The sequence below is a fragment of the Odocoileus virginianus genome, chromosome 4 (assembly GCF_023699985.2).
Source record: "Odocoileus virginianus isolate 20LAN1187 ecotype Illinois chromosome 4, Ovbor_1.2, whole genome shotgun sequence".
NCBI classification, from domain to species: domain Eukaryota; kingdom Metazoa; phylum Chordata; class Mammalia; order Artiodactyla; family Cervidae; genus Odocoileus; species Odocoileus virginianus.
Window position 1 is genome coordinate 1,250,507 of NC_069677.1, and position 17,969 is coordinate 1,268,475.

Consider the following 17,969-nt stretch of genomic DNA (forward strand, 5'->3'; position numbering starts at 1 on the left):
CTAAATTCATTCATGAGTTCTAGTAGTTTCCTGGTGGCATCATTAGGATTTTCTGTGAAGAATACCATGTCATCTGCTAAGAGTAATAGTTTACTTCTTTCTTTCCAACTTAGATTCATTTTATTTGTTTTTCTTATCTGATTTCTGTGGCTAGCACTTTTTTTCTATTGGAAGATAATTACTTTACAATCTTGTGTTGGTTTCTACCATACAACATGAATCAGTCGTAAGTATACATATGTCCTCTCCTTCTTGAACCTCCCTCCCACCCCTCCATCCCACCCTACCCCTCTAGGCTGTCACAGAGCACCAGGTTGAGCTTTCTGTGTTATAAAGCAACTTCCCACTATTTTACATATGGTAATGTAAATGCTTCAATGCTACTCTCTGAATTCATCCCACCCTCTCCTTCCCCCACTGTGTCCCCAAGTTCTCTACGTCTGCATCTCTATTCTTGCCCTGAAAATATGTTCATCAGTATCATTTTCCTAGATTCCACTTACATGCATTAATATATGATATTCGTTTTTCTCTTTCGACTTACTTCACTATGTATAACAGGCTCTAGGTTCATCAACCTCACTAGAACTGACTCAAATTCGTTCCCTTTTATGGCTGAGTAATATTCCACCTATATATATATATATATACACCCATTCATCTGTTGATGGGCATCTAGGTTGCTTCCATGTCCTGGCTATTGTAAATAGTGTTGCAATGAATACTGGGGTGTGACTAGCACTTCTAACACTATGATGAGTAAATGTGGCAAGAGTGTGCATTCTTGTCCTGAAGAAATGCTTGCAACTTTTTACCACTGGGTGTTAGCTGTGGGCTTGTCAAATATGGCTTTATTATCCTGAGGTATGTTTTCTCTATAGCCACTTTGTTGGGAGCTTTTATCATAAATGAGTATTGAATTTTGTCAAAAGCTTTTTCTGCATCTATTGAGATGATCATATGATTTTTATTTTTCATTGTATTGATATGGTATAAAACATTGATTGCTCTGCAGAGAGTGAACCATCCTTGCATCCCAGGGATAAACCCTTCTTGATCATTGTTTATGATTTTTTAACATACTTTTGAATTCGACTTGCTTACGTTTTGTTGAGAATTTTTGCATCTACATTCATCAGTGATATTGGCCAGTAATTTTTGCACTCATGGTTTGAAAGGATTAATATTGTTAAAATGAGCATACTACTCAAGGCAATCTACAGATTCAATGCAAAATCAAAATACCAATGGCATTTTTCACAGAACTAGAACGAACAATTTCAATATTTGTATGGAAACAATCTTGAAGAAGAAAAAAGTTGGAGGTATCATGCTCCTTTATTTCAAATTGTACTACAAAGCTGCAGTAATCAAAACAATATGGTACTGTCCTAACACACACACAGAGCAATGAACAGAATAGAGAGCCCAGAAATAAACCTATCCATTTATGGTCACTTAATCTATGACAAGGGCTTCCCTGGTGGCTCAGAGGTTAAAGCGTCTGCCTGCAATGCAGGAGACCCATGTTTGATCCCTGGGTCGGGAAGATCCCCTGGAGAAGGAAATGGCAACCCACTCCAGTATTCTTGCCTGGAGAATCTCATGGACGGAGGAGCCTGGTAGGCTACAGTCCACGGGGTCACAAAGAGTTGGACATGACTGAGCGACTTCACTTCACTTCACTTCAATCTATGACAAAGGAACCAAGAATACTTTAAGGGAAAAAGACAATCTCTTCAGTACATGGGAAAACTGGACAGCTACACATAAAAGAATAAAATTGGAAATTTTCTCACACCATACACAAAATAAACCGAAAATGGATTAAAGAGTTAAATGTAAGACTGGAAACCGTAACACTCCTACAAGAAAACACAGGCAGAACAGTTCTTTGACATAAATTGCAACAATATTTCTTTGTATCTGTCTCCTAAAGCAAGGGAAACAATAGGAAAAATAAACAAAAGGGACTACATCAAACTAAAACTAAGATAATGTCCTTTCTTAAAGCAAAAGTTGAGACAAAAGCAATTGATAATGCCCACCTTCTGTTCTCTACTGCAGACAGGGGTGGGGACATGAGGCAAAAGTGAAGAAAGTCTAAATCTATTCAACTTCTAGAAACCAATACTGACATGCACTGCACACTCGAGGGCACCAAGAAAGAAATGATTATGGTTTCCTCTCAGAGAAACTTATAGGAATAAAACCCAAGAGGAGGAATATTTCACTAGGCAAATACCAAAGCTTACTGAGCAGTTACTATACACTGAGATATGGGGAAAGAAAAACAACCAGGAGACACAGTGCCAGCCCTTAAGTTTGCTTTTGTGTTAAGGAAACACAAAGTATATTTTTAAGAAGACTGAAAAACACATTTATGCAAGACTGGGTACCACCTTGCAGGGAAGAATGAAAAGAAACTGAATTACAAGAACTTGCTGAGGGAAACGGTGTTGAGAGGTGAACAAATTGATCTGGTCCTCCCCAACAAACATCTGGGATGGTTTGGGACTGGGAAGCTCCAGCGACCACTGAAGGTGGGGTGAGGCAAGGGGTTAAAAATTGAGGGGATTGGTAGAAAGATTCTTCTTTTGTAATAAGAACCAGTCCCCACACACACCCTATGCAACTGGATGATTTCCACTCCTCCCCAACCACAGGAGACAAGTTTATTTTCTGTGAAACTTGAACCCAAGGATTTCAGCCTCAGAGATACTTTCATGGCACAGAAGTGGACAAAATGAGGCTCCTAAGTGAAAACATGGTGGGTGGGGAAGTAAAACAATGCTTCCTAAAGCATGAGGCTCTCCAGCACCTGTTCCCTGCCCCAGCTCCCGGAATGATGGCAATGAGGTAGTCCTCTTCCCACCATCCCCGCTACTAGGTAGGGTGGTGAAGGATCCTTCTCCATAAAATAAAAATTAATAGCTAATTCCAAAAGAAGAAAATCTACAAATGTTGGCATTTTTTCATTCAATAACAACAATAACAACACTGGATCATCAGACAATCACTAAACCGTTAGGACCACCAAGATAAGCCTGTTCAATCAGCTTTTTAACGCCTCCTTCTCAAACATGAAAAACAGTTGAGGTGTCATTAAACATTTAAGGAATGTCTCCAAAAAGAAAGACCAAACATCAAAACAGAGGAGAAACATTTTTAAAAACAAAAACCCTATATATTATTCTCAAAGATGAGATAATACTGCATCATCATTAACAATATAAACAGAACAAAGACAATAAGAAAAAAAGATGTGGAAATTAAAAATATGAGAGCTGAAATTAAAAAAGAAGCATTGAGGACTTCCCCTGTGAGCCAGTAGCTAAGACTGTGCTTCCACTATAGAGGGCGTGGCTTCTGTCCCTGGTCAGGGAACTAAGATCCCATGTGCTGCCTGGCCAAAGACAAAAAACAGAAGATTTGAAAGAGACCAACTAATTGAGACTGAAAAAGAAGGGTAGAGGGGTCCAGAAGTAAAGTCTTAAAGGAAAAATAGGGAAAATGAAATTTCATGGCAATTTGACCATGCAGAAATTATAGTAAGAGACTGTTGGGAGGTGTGGAAAGAATTAGAGAGATGTACATTAAAAAATCAAGCAAATGAAAAATAATGAGGTGATTATTAACTCTAAAAAAACATTTTTTGACAGGGAACAAAAATAATCATTCTGAGCACGAAACAACTTAGGGAATTATCTGATCACAAGTAATTGGTTAAAGTATAGGAGGATTTTCTTACCTGTTTCAGTGCAGGAGAGCATGGAATCAGCTCTCCTATTCTGTTTATCCCAGCATTGATTTTCTTCTTTCTATGCCTCTCCACTAGATAGAGAAAAAATTCATTTATCAAACCTTGCAGTACTGCTGCCAAAGTGCCTCATTCTCCAAGGGTAAAGAAATTTTAGGTAAAGAAATCTCAAAGAAAGTCTTATCAAACAGTGTCTACTGAATACAAATAACCATAGTAAGATTTCTAAGAATGTCATATTCTAAGTTTAGTGTTATGGAAATCAATACAAGCCATACTTTTTTTTTTCTTTTTTTCTCTCCCCCACCTCCCGAAGAGCTTTCTCCACCTTTAATTACCTTTTATTTGGATTTTAAATAAAGGGATCTGTAATAATTAAATTCAAACTACAAAAACAAATTACTAACACTGCATTACTCTTAGGTCATTATTATATTTCAAGTAACTATTAGAGATTTTAATGATAACTAAATTCAAGAACCCACTACTAGTTATGTTCCTAGAAAGCTGCTGCTTTATAGCAAACAGCAAATTAGACCTTTCCAGGCAGATTAAAGACCATTAAAACACCTTTTAGGCTGACTAGAAGGCATTTTTGGAGTAGAAATAGCTATTAGTTGTGACTTAAAATAGATGAGAAAAGGCAGTGACTTATTTTTCTCTATGGTGTCTGTGCTGTTCACTTTGCCCCACCTAAGGAGCTAGACAACTGACAACTTGTGAGAAATGTTCCAGGAGTGCATGCTACAACTTTAAAAGCTGTATGAAAGAGGCAAGAAGATCCAAGAGATGATCTAAATAGTTTCTATAAGATACTTAAAATAGAAAAATTGGTTTACATTTTGTTAATTTTCTAAAATCTTCCTTTTAACAAAGGATTTTAGTGCTTCTAAGAAGATGACCTTTCAGATACAGCATAAGTAGGTCTTTTTTTTTCCCTTTTTTTCATAAGTAGGTCTTATTTCACAAATATATATTTTTCGCCTCATAATCTAGCAGTGAGAACACCCTCTCAATGACAGTGATTTACTTTCTCAATAAATTACTATCAGGACATATTTATTGTCCCATGTGACATTTAATTCCAATAAAGGGATTTAGCTCATAAGGCAAAATAAAAAAAATTTAGATGTACTGATAGGGCAAAAAAACCACACAGAGCAATAAAATAGAGCTCACCATTCTTCTGAATGCTCTAACAATAATATTTGTTGTTATCTAAGAGCATACTTTCTAATGTGTATAGACAAAACAACAACAAAAATAACATTAAGACTCTATCCACAGTGCTAACATGGAATTCACATGCAGTGAACTCCCATTCTGGGGAACAGCAGTTGTCTCATCAGTGTTCAACACTTCTTTCCATAGATAAAGTCTTCCCCAGGTTCCTTTGCTTAGGGAAAGGAAGATATTATTTATAGAGTAAAAGAAACAATTAAATATATATTTTTAGATCTGACCACAGTCCCTGATGGAAAATAAAATGTTAAACAATATATCAAAATGTCAAAGTATGCACAATTGCTTCTATAAATGTTTACCTGGCTATGGCCTGTAATTCTGATATTTAAGATAAAAGCGAAGTTTTTTTTCTATATTTCTTCTTATAATTGAGGATTCCACAGCTTAATTTAAAACTGGTTACATTTCAAGTACCTTTAAAATCTATAGCCACTTCTTCCCAACTCCTGTAGGCAGCTAGCCTCTTTTAAAATTTCTACAGACACATACCCTTCACTCTTTCCATAAGGAGTATATCTGGAATTCCTCAGAGGAATTCCTCACTTAAAACACTAGCTCCAGAGGTATACTAATCCTTAAATTAGCTAAATAGACTATAAGTCTTCATGAAACTTAGGGAGTACTTTGTCAACTAAAAACAATACAGCACAAATCTTCACATATAAAATAAATAAGCTATATTGTACAACATAGGGACTACAGCCAAAATTTTATAATGACTATACATGGAGTATAACTTTTATAAATTGTGAGTCACTATGTCATACACTTGTAATTTATATAATATTGCACATCAACTTTACTTCAATTTTAAATAATGAAAAATAAAACCCCAAACAATAAAAGAACACTTTCCTAGAATGAAATGAATAATGATTCTGTGCTCATAACATGAAAACACAATCAGCTACAGTATAATTTCATTTTGAATACAAAAAATGCTAACAAATAAAATTTAAAGTATTGTTTCTACCTGCATTGTGTGTCTCCCGATTTTTCTTTCTGAAACAAAAAATATAGATAATAGGAACATGAAAATAATAGGACAACATTTTACTTTATATTTTGAGAACCATAAAAATTAATTTGATGAATTTGTATTTGTTGTATCAATAAGAAGCCATTTTAAAGAAAATTTTCTCAATAATAGATTATGGTATAAAAACCTGACTGCAGATACATCAGTATAAATTCAGAATTCACAACTACTGAAAGTAACTACTATTCTCTATTTTCTCTTACCCCAAAGTCATTGGTTGGGAAGTAAATCAATCACTGAAAACTGATCTATTTGAAAAATGTAATTAAGGAGCTAGTCAACTCCTAAAGTGATATGTCAAGTACCGTTGACCCTTAAACATCATCATCTGGGACTTGTTCACTTATATAGAGACTTTCTTCAATAGTGAATTCTATAGTACCACAGGAACCAGAGTTGGTTGAATCCATGAATATGGAACCGTGGATATGGAAGAACCATGAATAAGAGGTCTGGCTATACCCTAACTACTACTATGTTCAAGGGTCAACTGTAGCTTATTTCTAATGTTTGCTCTGGCACTGGCTAAGGGTGGGGGTCACTGTGTAAAGAAGACAAACAGTAAAGACGAACCTTGTAATCCCAGGGAGGGAAGTGTGGCAGGCACCGACACTCATACATGAACAACTGCCATCTGAGACATCTTTTGCATTTATGTACATTAGGTTATCCAAATTCTTACATTTTCTCCAAAGCTGATCTACTAAAATCACCAATTTTCCCATATATACCATTATTCAATACATAAGCATTCTCTAATAGCTATCTAATCTCTAACAATGATTATAATATTTAATAATGGAACCATTGGTCATGCAATTCTAAGCAAAAATATTGCCCAAAATGATGGAAATTCTGAAGGAGGTATTATACAAGGAACCAGAACTAATGTTATATTGATGTGCATATTGGCATTAATGGTTCGTAATGTCGCAAAATGTCTATTCAAACTGACTTCAGTCTAAGTGAACTTTGCGTCCACCACAAAGACTAATATTGAATGCAAGTAAAAATCTCAGAAGAAACTAAACATTTAGCATATATTTAGGTATTATACTGTTTTAACTACTGATAGTCATTTTACCACTAAGGACAGGTAAATTTTAACTATAAACCCCTTTCCATATATCTATTTATATTTATCCACAGCTATTTTTGAAGAGTAATGGTTTTCTACACTTCCAAATTAAAGTTCCCTAAAGGACTACCTATTTCAAAAAGTGGGGACCAATTCTGCCTATCTGCCAAAACTGTATTATTTTTGGACTGTGGCTTCATACCTGTGCTGCTTTTTTGTAGGAGTCTCTTTCTCTGTCATTTCTGGCATTGTTACAGTGATAGGAACCTACAAAGCATGAAAAAACATGTCAGAAAGTCTAAAGGCATTCTATTATCTGGGAGAAACTGATTAATAGCAATTTGGTTTGAATACCAAGATGCTAATAAAATAAAAATGACATCATGAAAAACCACTGGATTAGGTATTGTGGACAGGAAAAAAAGCATAAGAAAATAGGACAAAAAATATTGTAACCCACAGCTGGATAACATGGTGAATGTCAAATGTGAGATATAGCCAGGAAGTGCTTGAGAACACTTGAGAAGAGAAAGATCATTACAGATTTGGAAATCAAGAAAAGCCTAAAGGGGGTATAGATTTGAGCAAGATCTGGAAAGACAGGTAAAACATACTTGAGTTGGGAGAATATGTTCTTTGCTCATGATACAAAATTGAAAACAATGGTCATTCTCTCTAAATGCAGAAAAACCAGAAGTGACAAGTATACAAATATATGCTATCCCCCATATGGAAGCAAGTATTCATTCATTACTCATTTGCTGGGCTTCTTTCATTTCAAACTACTAGAAGTTTTAAACATAATCACTTGAGAATCATTAAAATCTGAGTTTGAATATGAAAATTCTATTAATACTTAAAATACCATGATACTAAAGAATACATATATCATATGGAAATACACTCAAAAAGCCTGAAAGCAAATATATTACAATATTAATCACAGTTATATAAGCCCAGAAATATTATAGGTGATTTCTCTCTCTTTTCTGATTTTCAAGAATTTTGCAATAACTTTAATGCCTTTAAATCCCAGGGATTGGCAATTTTTCAAAAGATGCCTGTCAGGTTGGGCTACCTGTTCTGATATACTGCAAGAGGTTGCAAGTGCAGTTTCTCATTTTCTCTCTGAAGGCAGAAAGTAAGGAATTGGAGTCAGTGTGAGTTTAAAATCTGGTTCTGCCATTTCCTAGTTGTGAGGTCCTGGGAAAGTTGTGTAACCTCTTGGAAACTCAGACATTTCATCTAGAAAATGGATCATAATCACAGTATCTAGATCACTGTGTTGTTTCAAGAAAAAAAAGATGAAATACAGCAAGGAAAGGACAACAGCACGGTGCCCAGTTGTAGTGAGGATTTAATCAGTGTCAGCCATGGATATAAATGACCTGGATAACCACAGTGATGTGGTCACTCACCTAGAGCCAGACATCCTGGAGTGTGAAGTCAAGTGGGCCTTAGGAACCATTACTGTGAATGAAGCTAGTGGAGGTGATAGAATTCCAGCTGAGCTATTTCAAATCCTAAAAGATGATGCTGTTAAAGTATTACACTCAATATGCCAGCAAATTTGGAAAACTCAGCAATGGCCACAGAACTGGAAAAGGTTCAGCTTTCATTCCAATCCCAAAAAAGGGCAATGCCAAACAATGTTCAAACTACTGTACAACTGAGCTCATTTCACATGCTAGCAAGGCAATGCTCAAAATACTTCAAGTTAGGCTTCAGCAGTGCGTGACCCAAGAACTTCCAGATGTACAAGCTGAATTTAGAAAAGGCAGAGAAACCAGAGATCAAATTGCTAACATCAGATGAATCATAGAGAAAGCAAGAGAATTCCAGAAAAACATCTACTTCTGCTTTATTGACTATGCAAAAGCCCTTGACTGTGTGGATCACAACAAACTGTAGAAAATTCTTAAAGAGATGGGAATGCCAGACCACTTTATCTGTCTCCTGAGTAAGTTATATATGAACCAAGAAGCAACAGTTAGAACCTTATATGGAACAACTGGTTCAAACTGGGAAAACAGTACGACAAAGCTGTATATTGTCACACTGCTTATTTAACTTCTATGCAGACTACATCAAGCAAAAAGCCAGGCTAATGAATCACAAATTAGAATTAAGACTGCTGGTAGAAATATCAGAAATATCAATAACCTCAGATATGCAGATGATATGACTCTAATGGCAGAAAGCAAAGAGGACCTTAAAGAATCTCTTGATGGGGGTAATAAAGGAGAGTGAAAAAGCTGGCTTAAAACTCAACATTCAGAAAACTAAGATCATGGCATCCAGTCCCATCATTTCACGGCAAATATATGTGGAAACAGTGGCAGATTTAATTTTCTTGGGCTCCAAAATCACTGCAGATGGTGAATGCAGCCTTGGAATTAAAAGATGCTTGCTCCTTGGAAGAAAAGCTATAACAAACTTAGACAGTGTATTTAAAAGCAGGGATATCACTTTGCCAAGAAAGGTCTGTTTAGTCAAAGCTATGGTTTTTCCAGTATTCATGTACAGATGTGAGAGCTGGACCATAAAGAAGGCTGAAAGTCAAATAATTGATGCTTTCAAATTGTGTCCTAGAGAAGACTCTTGAGTCCCTTGGACAGGAAGGGGATCAAACCAGTCAAGCCTAAAGGAAATCAACCCTGAATGTTCATTGAAAGGACTGATGCTGAAGCTCCAATACTTTGGCCACTTGATGTGAAAAGCTGACTCACTGGAAAAGGCCCTGATGCTGGGAAGGGGTGAGGGCAAGAGGAGAAGGGGACAATGGAGGATGAGATGTTCAGATAGCATCACGGAGTCAATGGACATGAGTTTGAGCAAACTCCAGGAGACAGTGAAGGACAGGGAAGACTGGCTTGCTGCAGTCCATAGGGTCACAAAGAGTCAGACATGAATTAGTGACTGAACAACAACAGCCATGGATATTGATGATGTATTTCAGGTTAAGGCTTTAGCTCAGGAAAGGAGGGAGAAGAGTCCTGGGAAAGAAGTAAAAGTAGATGCAGACAAGGTGCTGACAGAAAAGTACTGACTGAATCAGCCTGAGGAGAAAGGTGTGCTCTAGATCTATGTCTGGCAGCTTATTTATTCCACTTTCTCCCTAACATTTATGAAGTCCAGATCAGCCTAAAAGCAAGTTCACATTACATAATGCGGGACACGTGAGTAAATAAATCAATCCCTGTCACCTTTCTCACCCAAGGGCTTGCAGAATCTCTTCACTTTTGATTCCTGGCTTCCAACGCCTCCCGTTTCTGATCCAAATCTATCATCTTCTGCCAGAAGATGGTCTATAAGTTACGTTTTCTTCTTACTACACAAGAGAAAAATCAGTGAATGTTTATAGATTTCCATTAGCAGCATGAAATAAAACGAAGACTAGCAACCTAGGGTAGGCACGCAGATATTCCGTGGCCTACAGGGTGATCCTGAATTCTCCGCACCTCTTAAAAGTTAACAAACCTAGTTGCTTTCAAAAGTCACTTCCCAGTGGGTTATGCATGCTCCACCCCCACAAAAATGGTAGCACAGCAGCCATTGGACAGTCTCCAGGAGGTGAGTCTTTCTTTTCTTATGATGGCTCACTGTCATTTGCCTTCTGCCTAGCTTTTACACTAATCGTCCTCAATTCTAAAATTATCTTTCCTTCAATCTCCTACTTCCCCATTCTCTCTTGTGAGAGTGACTGAAGACTTCTCAAGGACCTTCCACTAAAGGCACCAGGAAGACAGCTCTCATATCTGCATATTGTATGTGCTCTTTAAACATGTCAACATGGGGAGAATTCCCTGGCTGTCCAGCAGGTAGGACTTTCCTAGTCGTGGGCCTGGGTTCAATCCCTGCTCAAGGAACTAAGATCCCACAAACCCTGCAGCATGCCCCCCCCCAAAAAGGTGGGGGCTTCATCCCAGACAAATGAAAAGTGCTAAGGAGGGCCACAGAATTGGCGCTTTTGAACTATGGTGTTGGAGAAGACTCTTGAGAGTCCTTTGGCCTGCACGGAGAGCCAACCAGTACATCCTAAAGGAAATCAGTTCTGAATATTCATTGGAAGGACTGATGCTGAAGCTGAAACTCCAATACTTTGGCCACCTGAGGCAGAGAACTGACTCATTTGAAAAGACCCTGATGCTGGGAAAGATTAAAGGCAGGAGGAAAAGAAGACAACAGAGGATGAGATGGCTGGATGACATCACCGACTCAATGGACATGAGTTTAAGTAAACTCCGGAAGTTGGCAATGAACAAGGAGGCCTGGCGTGCTGCAGTCCATGGGGCTGCAGAGTCGGACACAACTGAGCGACTGCACTGAACTGAAGGAGGGCCCAGGAATCTGTATTTCCAAAAAGGTCTCTTTGTGATTTTTCTTTTTCTTCTCCTTTTTTTTTTGTACAAAAGAAACTCTTTTTTAGGGCAGTATTTCCTAAACATTCCTATTAATCCAAAGATAACAGTTTAAAAATATAGATTCTCAGTTCATGCCAGATGCACTAAATATGTCTCAAAAGAAGGAATTCCAACCTCCAAGGTAGGAGCCTGAAATTTAATGAGTGCCCCCAGGTGGTTCTTACCAGGACAACTTGAAAGCACAGGCTTGTGTGAAATTCAAGGACCTGATCAATACTTTACTATAGGAGAGAGATTGTTTGGGATGTGGTATGAGAGTTGACCAGATAATTTTACCTATAAACCAGTAAGGTCAGATTTGCCTCATACGCACATGAGTCAGCATTTGGTGATTAATATCACTGTTCCAGTTGTTCCCCTCCAGTTGTCTTCTTTTATTAAACTTTTCAGATTCACATTACAATTAAGATACATGAAGTAAAAGTGTTACTTTTTTTAAACATCTAGGATCTTAAAGCAATGACAATAGAGCCCTATCACATAAGTAGACACAATCAATATATTGCACTGGGGTGAAAGTCAGCGGTTTACTGAAAGAGGAATACAACCTCAAATCAAAATCACCCAGTTTACCAAATGTCACTATAAATATCCATCTCAAAGCACATTTTAGCCAATTCAATTAACCTAATTCAATGCAAAATTATCTCCATGTCTAGTATCTCCTGATATTAAAATTGTATACCTGACACGGAAAAAGAACATTTACTGGAACAAAGAACTACATAATATTGTCATGAATCCTTGCCCACTTATTACCCTACTAATAAGGAAACAGCATTTTTAATATTTATATAACCAAATACAAATACACCCTTTAAAATATTTGAAGTATCATGAATTTTTAAAGAAAACTGTCAAAATGTTACAGTAGTAATCTATATTATTTTTCATGGTAAGAAAGTTATTTCTGAAATTAGTCAAACTCAGTGGTTCTCAAAGTGTGGCCTTCAGATCCCCTGCATCAAAATCACATCTTTGGCTGATTCATGTCAATGTATGGCAAAAACCACTAAAAAATGAATAAATAAAATAAAATCCCTTGGAATTTCAAAAACAAAAAAATAATAAAAAAAATTATGAAAAGAGAAAAAAAATCACATCTTTTTTCTTTTTTTAATGTGGACCATTTGTAAAGTATTTATTGAATTTGTTACAACACTGCTTCTGCTGTTTATATTCTGATTTTTTGACTGTGACACTTGTGGGATCTTAACACACTGATTAGGAATCAAACCTGCACTCCCTGCACTGGAAGGCAAAGTTCTAACCACTGGGCATCCAGGGAAGTCCCCAAATCATATCTTTTTTCCCCATGAAGTAAAGCTTACATACTAGTAAAATGCACAAATTTTAGTATAACAATCAGTGAGTTATGACAAATGCATATACCTGTGTGACACAACCCCTATCTAGGCACAGAGCATTATTATCATGAGAGAAAGTTCTCTCATGACCCTCCTGTCAATCCCTTCCCCTACTCCCACGAGGCAACCAGTGTTCGCATTTATTTTTTTCACCACAGAGCTTTATAATGTTTTATCTGAAATTCTACTGTGGGGGGTGGGGGGCAGAAAGGGAACCTGGACCAGACTGTAAAGGAATATTTTACGCCTAATGAATGTGTTCAGATTGTATCTTAAGATCAGTGGTTCTACAGAAACTAGCCTAGCCCTGATCTGAAGTAAAATGAAATCCCCTAGTCTACAGTAAAATGGAAAAAAGGACAATGCAGTTAGGATTTTTTTATTGACATATAACTTACATACAATAAGTCATTAATTTAAGTTCACTCTGCTGCTGCTGCTAAGTTGCTTCAGTCATGTTCAACTCTATGAGACCCCACAGACAGCAGCCCACCAGGCTCCCCCGTCCCTGGGATTCTCCAGGCAAGAACAGTGGAGTGGGTTGCCATTTCCTTCTCCAATGCAGCAGAGTGAAAAGTGAAAGTGAAGTTGCTCAGTCGTGTCTGACTCTTGGTGACCCCATGGACTGCAGCCTACCAGGCTCCTCTGTCTATGGGATTTTCCAGGCAAGAGTACTGGAGTGGGGTGCCATTGCCTTATCACCTATTATTTATTATCTCTCTTTTTTTTTGACTGTGCTACGTGGCTGGGCAAGAGTACTGGAATGGGGTGCCATTGCCTTCTCTCAAGTTCACTCTAATCACCTATTATTTCTCTCTCTCTTTTTTTTTTTTTTTGACTGTGTTGCATGGCTTGCAGGATCTCAGTTCCCCAACCAGGGACTGAATCCAGGCCACAGCAGCAAAAGCCCAGAATTCTAAGCACTAGACCACCAGGAAACCCCTCATGTATTTTTATACAAGGATACAACCATATAACTACCACTTAGATCAATATATAGAACATTACCAGTATCTCAAAAGGCTCTTTCAAGGTCACTGCCACTTAATCCCCTGAAGTTTCTTTTAAAAATATATTTACATTCAAGGAAGAATATATATTCCAAAGAAGACATATAGATGACCAACAAGTATATGAAAAGATGCTCAACATCATTAATCATCAGGTTCATGCAAATCAAAACCACAAAGATATCTTACTTCACACTTGTTAGAATGGCTGTTATCAAAAGTTAAAAGATAAAGTTTGGCAAGGATGTGAAGAAAAGGGAATCCTTGGACATCACTGGTGAAAACACAAATTGGTACAGCCATTATGGAAAATAGAACTACCATATGTTCTGGCAATCACACTTCTCAATGTATACCCAAAGGAAATAAGTCACCATCTCGAAGAAATATCTGTACTCTAATTTACTGCAACATCATTCACAGTAGCAAAGATAAGAAAACAACCTGCGTGCCCACTGACAGGTGAATGGGTAAAGAAAATACTGTACTATATGAATGTATTATTTCATACATTATATGTGATATATATATATGTTCATGCTCGGTTGTGTCTGACTCTCTGCAACACCACAGACTATAGCCCACCAGGCTCCTCTGTCCATGGAATTTTCCAGGCAAGAATACTGGAATGGGTTGGTTGCTATTCCAGGGAATCTTCCCAACCCAGGGTTCTAAATCCTGTCATCTTCCCAACACAGGGATCTAAATCTTGTCATTTGCATCTCCTACATTGGCAGGTAGGGTCTTTACCACTGTGCCACCTGGAAAGCCCGACACACACACACATAGTGAAAGCCCCCCAACACACACACACATTATTCAGCCTTAAAAAAAAAAAAAGGAAATCCTGATACTTGTAACAAGATGCATCAGTCTGAATGCCAACATGCTAAATGAAATAAGCCAGACACAGGAAAACACAGTTGATCTCAGTTATCAGTTCAGTTCAGTTGCTCAGTCGTGTCCAACTCTTTGAGACCCCATGGACTGCAGCACGCCACTCCTCCCTATCCATCACCAACTCCCGGAGTCCACTCAAACTCATGTCTATCGAGTCAATGATGCCATCTAACCATCTCATCCTCTATTGTCCCCTTCTCCTCCTGCCTTCCATCTTTCAGGGTCTTTTCAAATGAGTCAGCTCTTCACATCAGGTGGCCAAAGTATTGGAGTTTCAGCTTTAGCATCAGGATATTCATCCTTCCAATGAATATTCAGGACTGACTTCCTTCAGGATGGATTGGCTGGATCTCCTTCCAGTCCAAGGCAGTCTCAAGAGTGTTCTCCAACACCATTGTTCAAAAGCATTAATTCTTCGGCACTCAGCTTTCTTTATAGTCCAACTCTCATATCCATACATGACCACTGGAAAAACCATAGCCTTGACTAGACAAACCTTTGTTGGCAAAGTAACGTCTCTGCTTTTTAATATGCTGTTTAGGTTGGTCATAACTTTTCTTCCAAGGAGTAAGCATCTTAATTTCATGGCTGCAGTCACCATCTGCAGTGATTTTGAAGCCCCCCAAAATAAAATCTGCCACTGTTTACACTGTTTCTCCATCTATTTGCCATGAAGTGATGGGACCAGATGCCATGATCTTTGTTTTCTGAATGCTGAGCTTTAAGTTAACATTTTCCCTCTCCTCTTTCACTTTCATCAAGAGGCTCTTTAGTTCTTCTTTGCTTTCTGCCATAAGGGTTGTGTCATCTGCATATGTGAGATTATTGATATTTCTGAGATTATTGATACTGATCTCACTTATAGGTGGAAACTAAAAAAGTCAAACTCATAATAAGAGAGGGTAAAACTCTTGTTACCAGGGGCTAGGGAGTAGGGGTAAATGGTGAAAAGGTACAGACATTCAGTTATAAGATGAAAAGTTCTGAAGACCTAATGTACAGCACAGTGACTGTAGTTAATATAAAGTACTGTATACTTGAAATTTGTTAATAGAGAAAATCTTAACTGTTCTCACCACAAAAAGTAACTATGTGAGGCGACAGATGTGCTAATTAGCTTGATTGTGATAGTTGTTTCATAATGTATACAAATATGAAAGTGTTATGTTATATACACCTTGGTGGTGGTGGTTTAGTCACTAAGTCGTGTCCAACTCTTGCAAACCCATGGACTGTAGCCCACCAGGCTCCTCTGTCCACAGGATTTAGCAAGCAAGAATACTGAAGTGGATTTCCATTTCCTTCTCTGGGGATCTTCCCGACCCAGGAATCGAACCCGTGTCTCCTGCATTGCAGGCAGACTCTTTACCAACTGAGCTATGAGGGGAGCCCATTTATTTATTATTTTATTTATTTTATTTATTTGGCTGGTGGTTGGAATTTATTTGGCTGGTGTTTGGTATACACCTTAAATACATATAACTTTTATTTGTCAATCATACTTCAATAAAGCTAGAAAAAAATGCATACATTCAGAAGTGTGCAGTTATCTCATATTTTGCTGGTATGAATGTAAAATGGTATAGTCACTTTGGAAAACAGTATGGCAGTTCCTCAGTTAATACAGAGTTGCCTATAACCCAGCGATTCCACCTAGATACTGAAGAGAACTGAAAACACATGTTCACACAAAAACGTGTACATGTTTGTAGTAGTGATGTTCTTGAAAGCTAAAGTGCTGGAACAAGAGAAATGTCCAAATGACAAATAAAACGTGATATAACCACACAGTGGAGTATTATTTGACAATAAAAGGGCATGAAGTACTGATACATGCTTCAACATGGGTGATCCTTTATATTATAAACATTATATTAAGTCTGACACAAAAGTTCACATATTGTGACCTTCATATGTTCCATTTATAGGAAATGTCCATAACAGGCAAATCCATAGAGAAAGAAAGTACATTCGTGGTTGCCAGGGGCTAAAGAGGATGAGGAATGACTGCTAATGGTGGAGTGGGAGGGAGAGAAGGGGTCAGATTTGGGGGGATGATAAAATGTTCTAAAATTAGACTATGGTGATGGGTGCACAACTCCATAAATATACTAAAAACCACTAAATTACATTTTAAATGGTAAACTTCATGGTATGTCAGTTATATCTCAATCAAGATCTTAAATTTTTTTTAAAAAAAGAAACTGTTAATAGAAGTCTCTTTGGGTAATCTGAAATTCTCTACCATTCATCCTTTTCATCAGTTTGTACATCTGTTTTCGTTCAGCAGGTAACATCAAATTTTACTTAGTTACCAGTCACCCCCAGTTTCCCTAACATGGGAAAATGTGAAACCACCAAAAACAAGTACCAGCATTTAAGAGAAAACTCAGTTTAACTGTTCAGTGGCAAGTTGTGTTTTTTTCCCACTGAGAAGCAAATTAGTGGTAAAAGTTAGTTTAAATTGTGTCTTTAGATATGATGAACAGAAAAACCTAATTCTTACCACAAAAATTTCAAATTGGAATTAAAGTGCCTTAATTGAAAATATTTTATGGCACACTGCATGAACATTATTTGTCCATGAGTTGAGAAAAATCTTTTCAATCTGTGTTTACTTCTGTTCTGCTACCATCGAATACATTCCTAAACATTTTACAATTACTTAAAATGTTTTAACGAGTGGGTACATACATATGAAGTTTTAAAATATGATCCATTTCTTTATATGAAATCTCTAATAAATCCATAGTCCTCTCCAATCAAAATGACACACATTACTGAATATGACCCATGGAATCACAACACAATTAAGCATAAATCCTAGTTTGGGTCACGGCCATAAAATGTTAGGCCATGGGCAAAGTTCTGATGTTTTTCCGTTAAGGTGGGCATTTTTCCATGTCATTTAAAACTGTGGTTACAGCATTTATGTTTAATATCTTGGATATATGTACTCTATCATCTTATTCATGCTTTGAGGCAACTTTGCCCTCTGTATTTTGCTAGATGAGCTATTATTTGTATTTATCATGTCTAGCATTTTAGGTTAAGAAATTCCTACATGGTCTACCTGGTTCAGGTCATTAAGTCTTTATATCTGTATTAGTAGTACAAAAATAGCACAAAGGTGCTTTTCATGTGCA

The 17,969-nt window shown here is 37.3% G+C and overlaps 1 protein-coding gene across 3 annotated transcripts in view; it reads right to left on the bottom strand.

The window, feature by feature from the left end:
• The window catches only part of USF3 (upstream transcription factor family member 3), a 50,464-nt gene that overhangs the window by 18,462 nt on the left and 14,033 nt on the right, over positions 1-17,969 (bottom strand). Inside the window, exons 2-5 of one of the 3 annotated variants that reach the window (XM_020879688.2) lie at positions 10,338-10,453; positions 7,325-7,389; positions 5,979-6,007; positions 3,752-3,834 (exon numbers count right to left, since the gene is read on the bottom strand). In XM_020879688.2, the coding sequence (XP_020735347.1) occupies positions 3,752-3,834; positions 5,979-6,007; positions 7,325-7,371 (159 nt within the window). In that variant the 5' untranslated portion in view covers positions 7,372-7,389; positions 10,338-10,453. Of the gene's footprint in view, positions 1-3,751; positions 3,835-5,978; positions 6,008-7,324; positions 7,390-10,328; positions 10,454-17,969 lie in introns of all 3 variants that reach the window. The other 2 variants (XM_020879689.2, XM_020879690.2) reach the window with 2 other exon arrangements.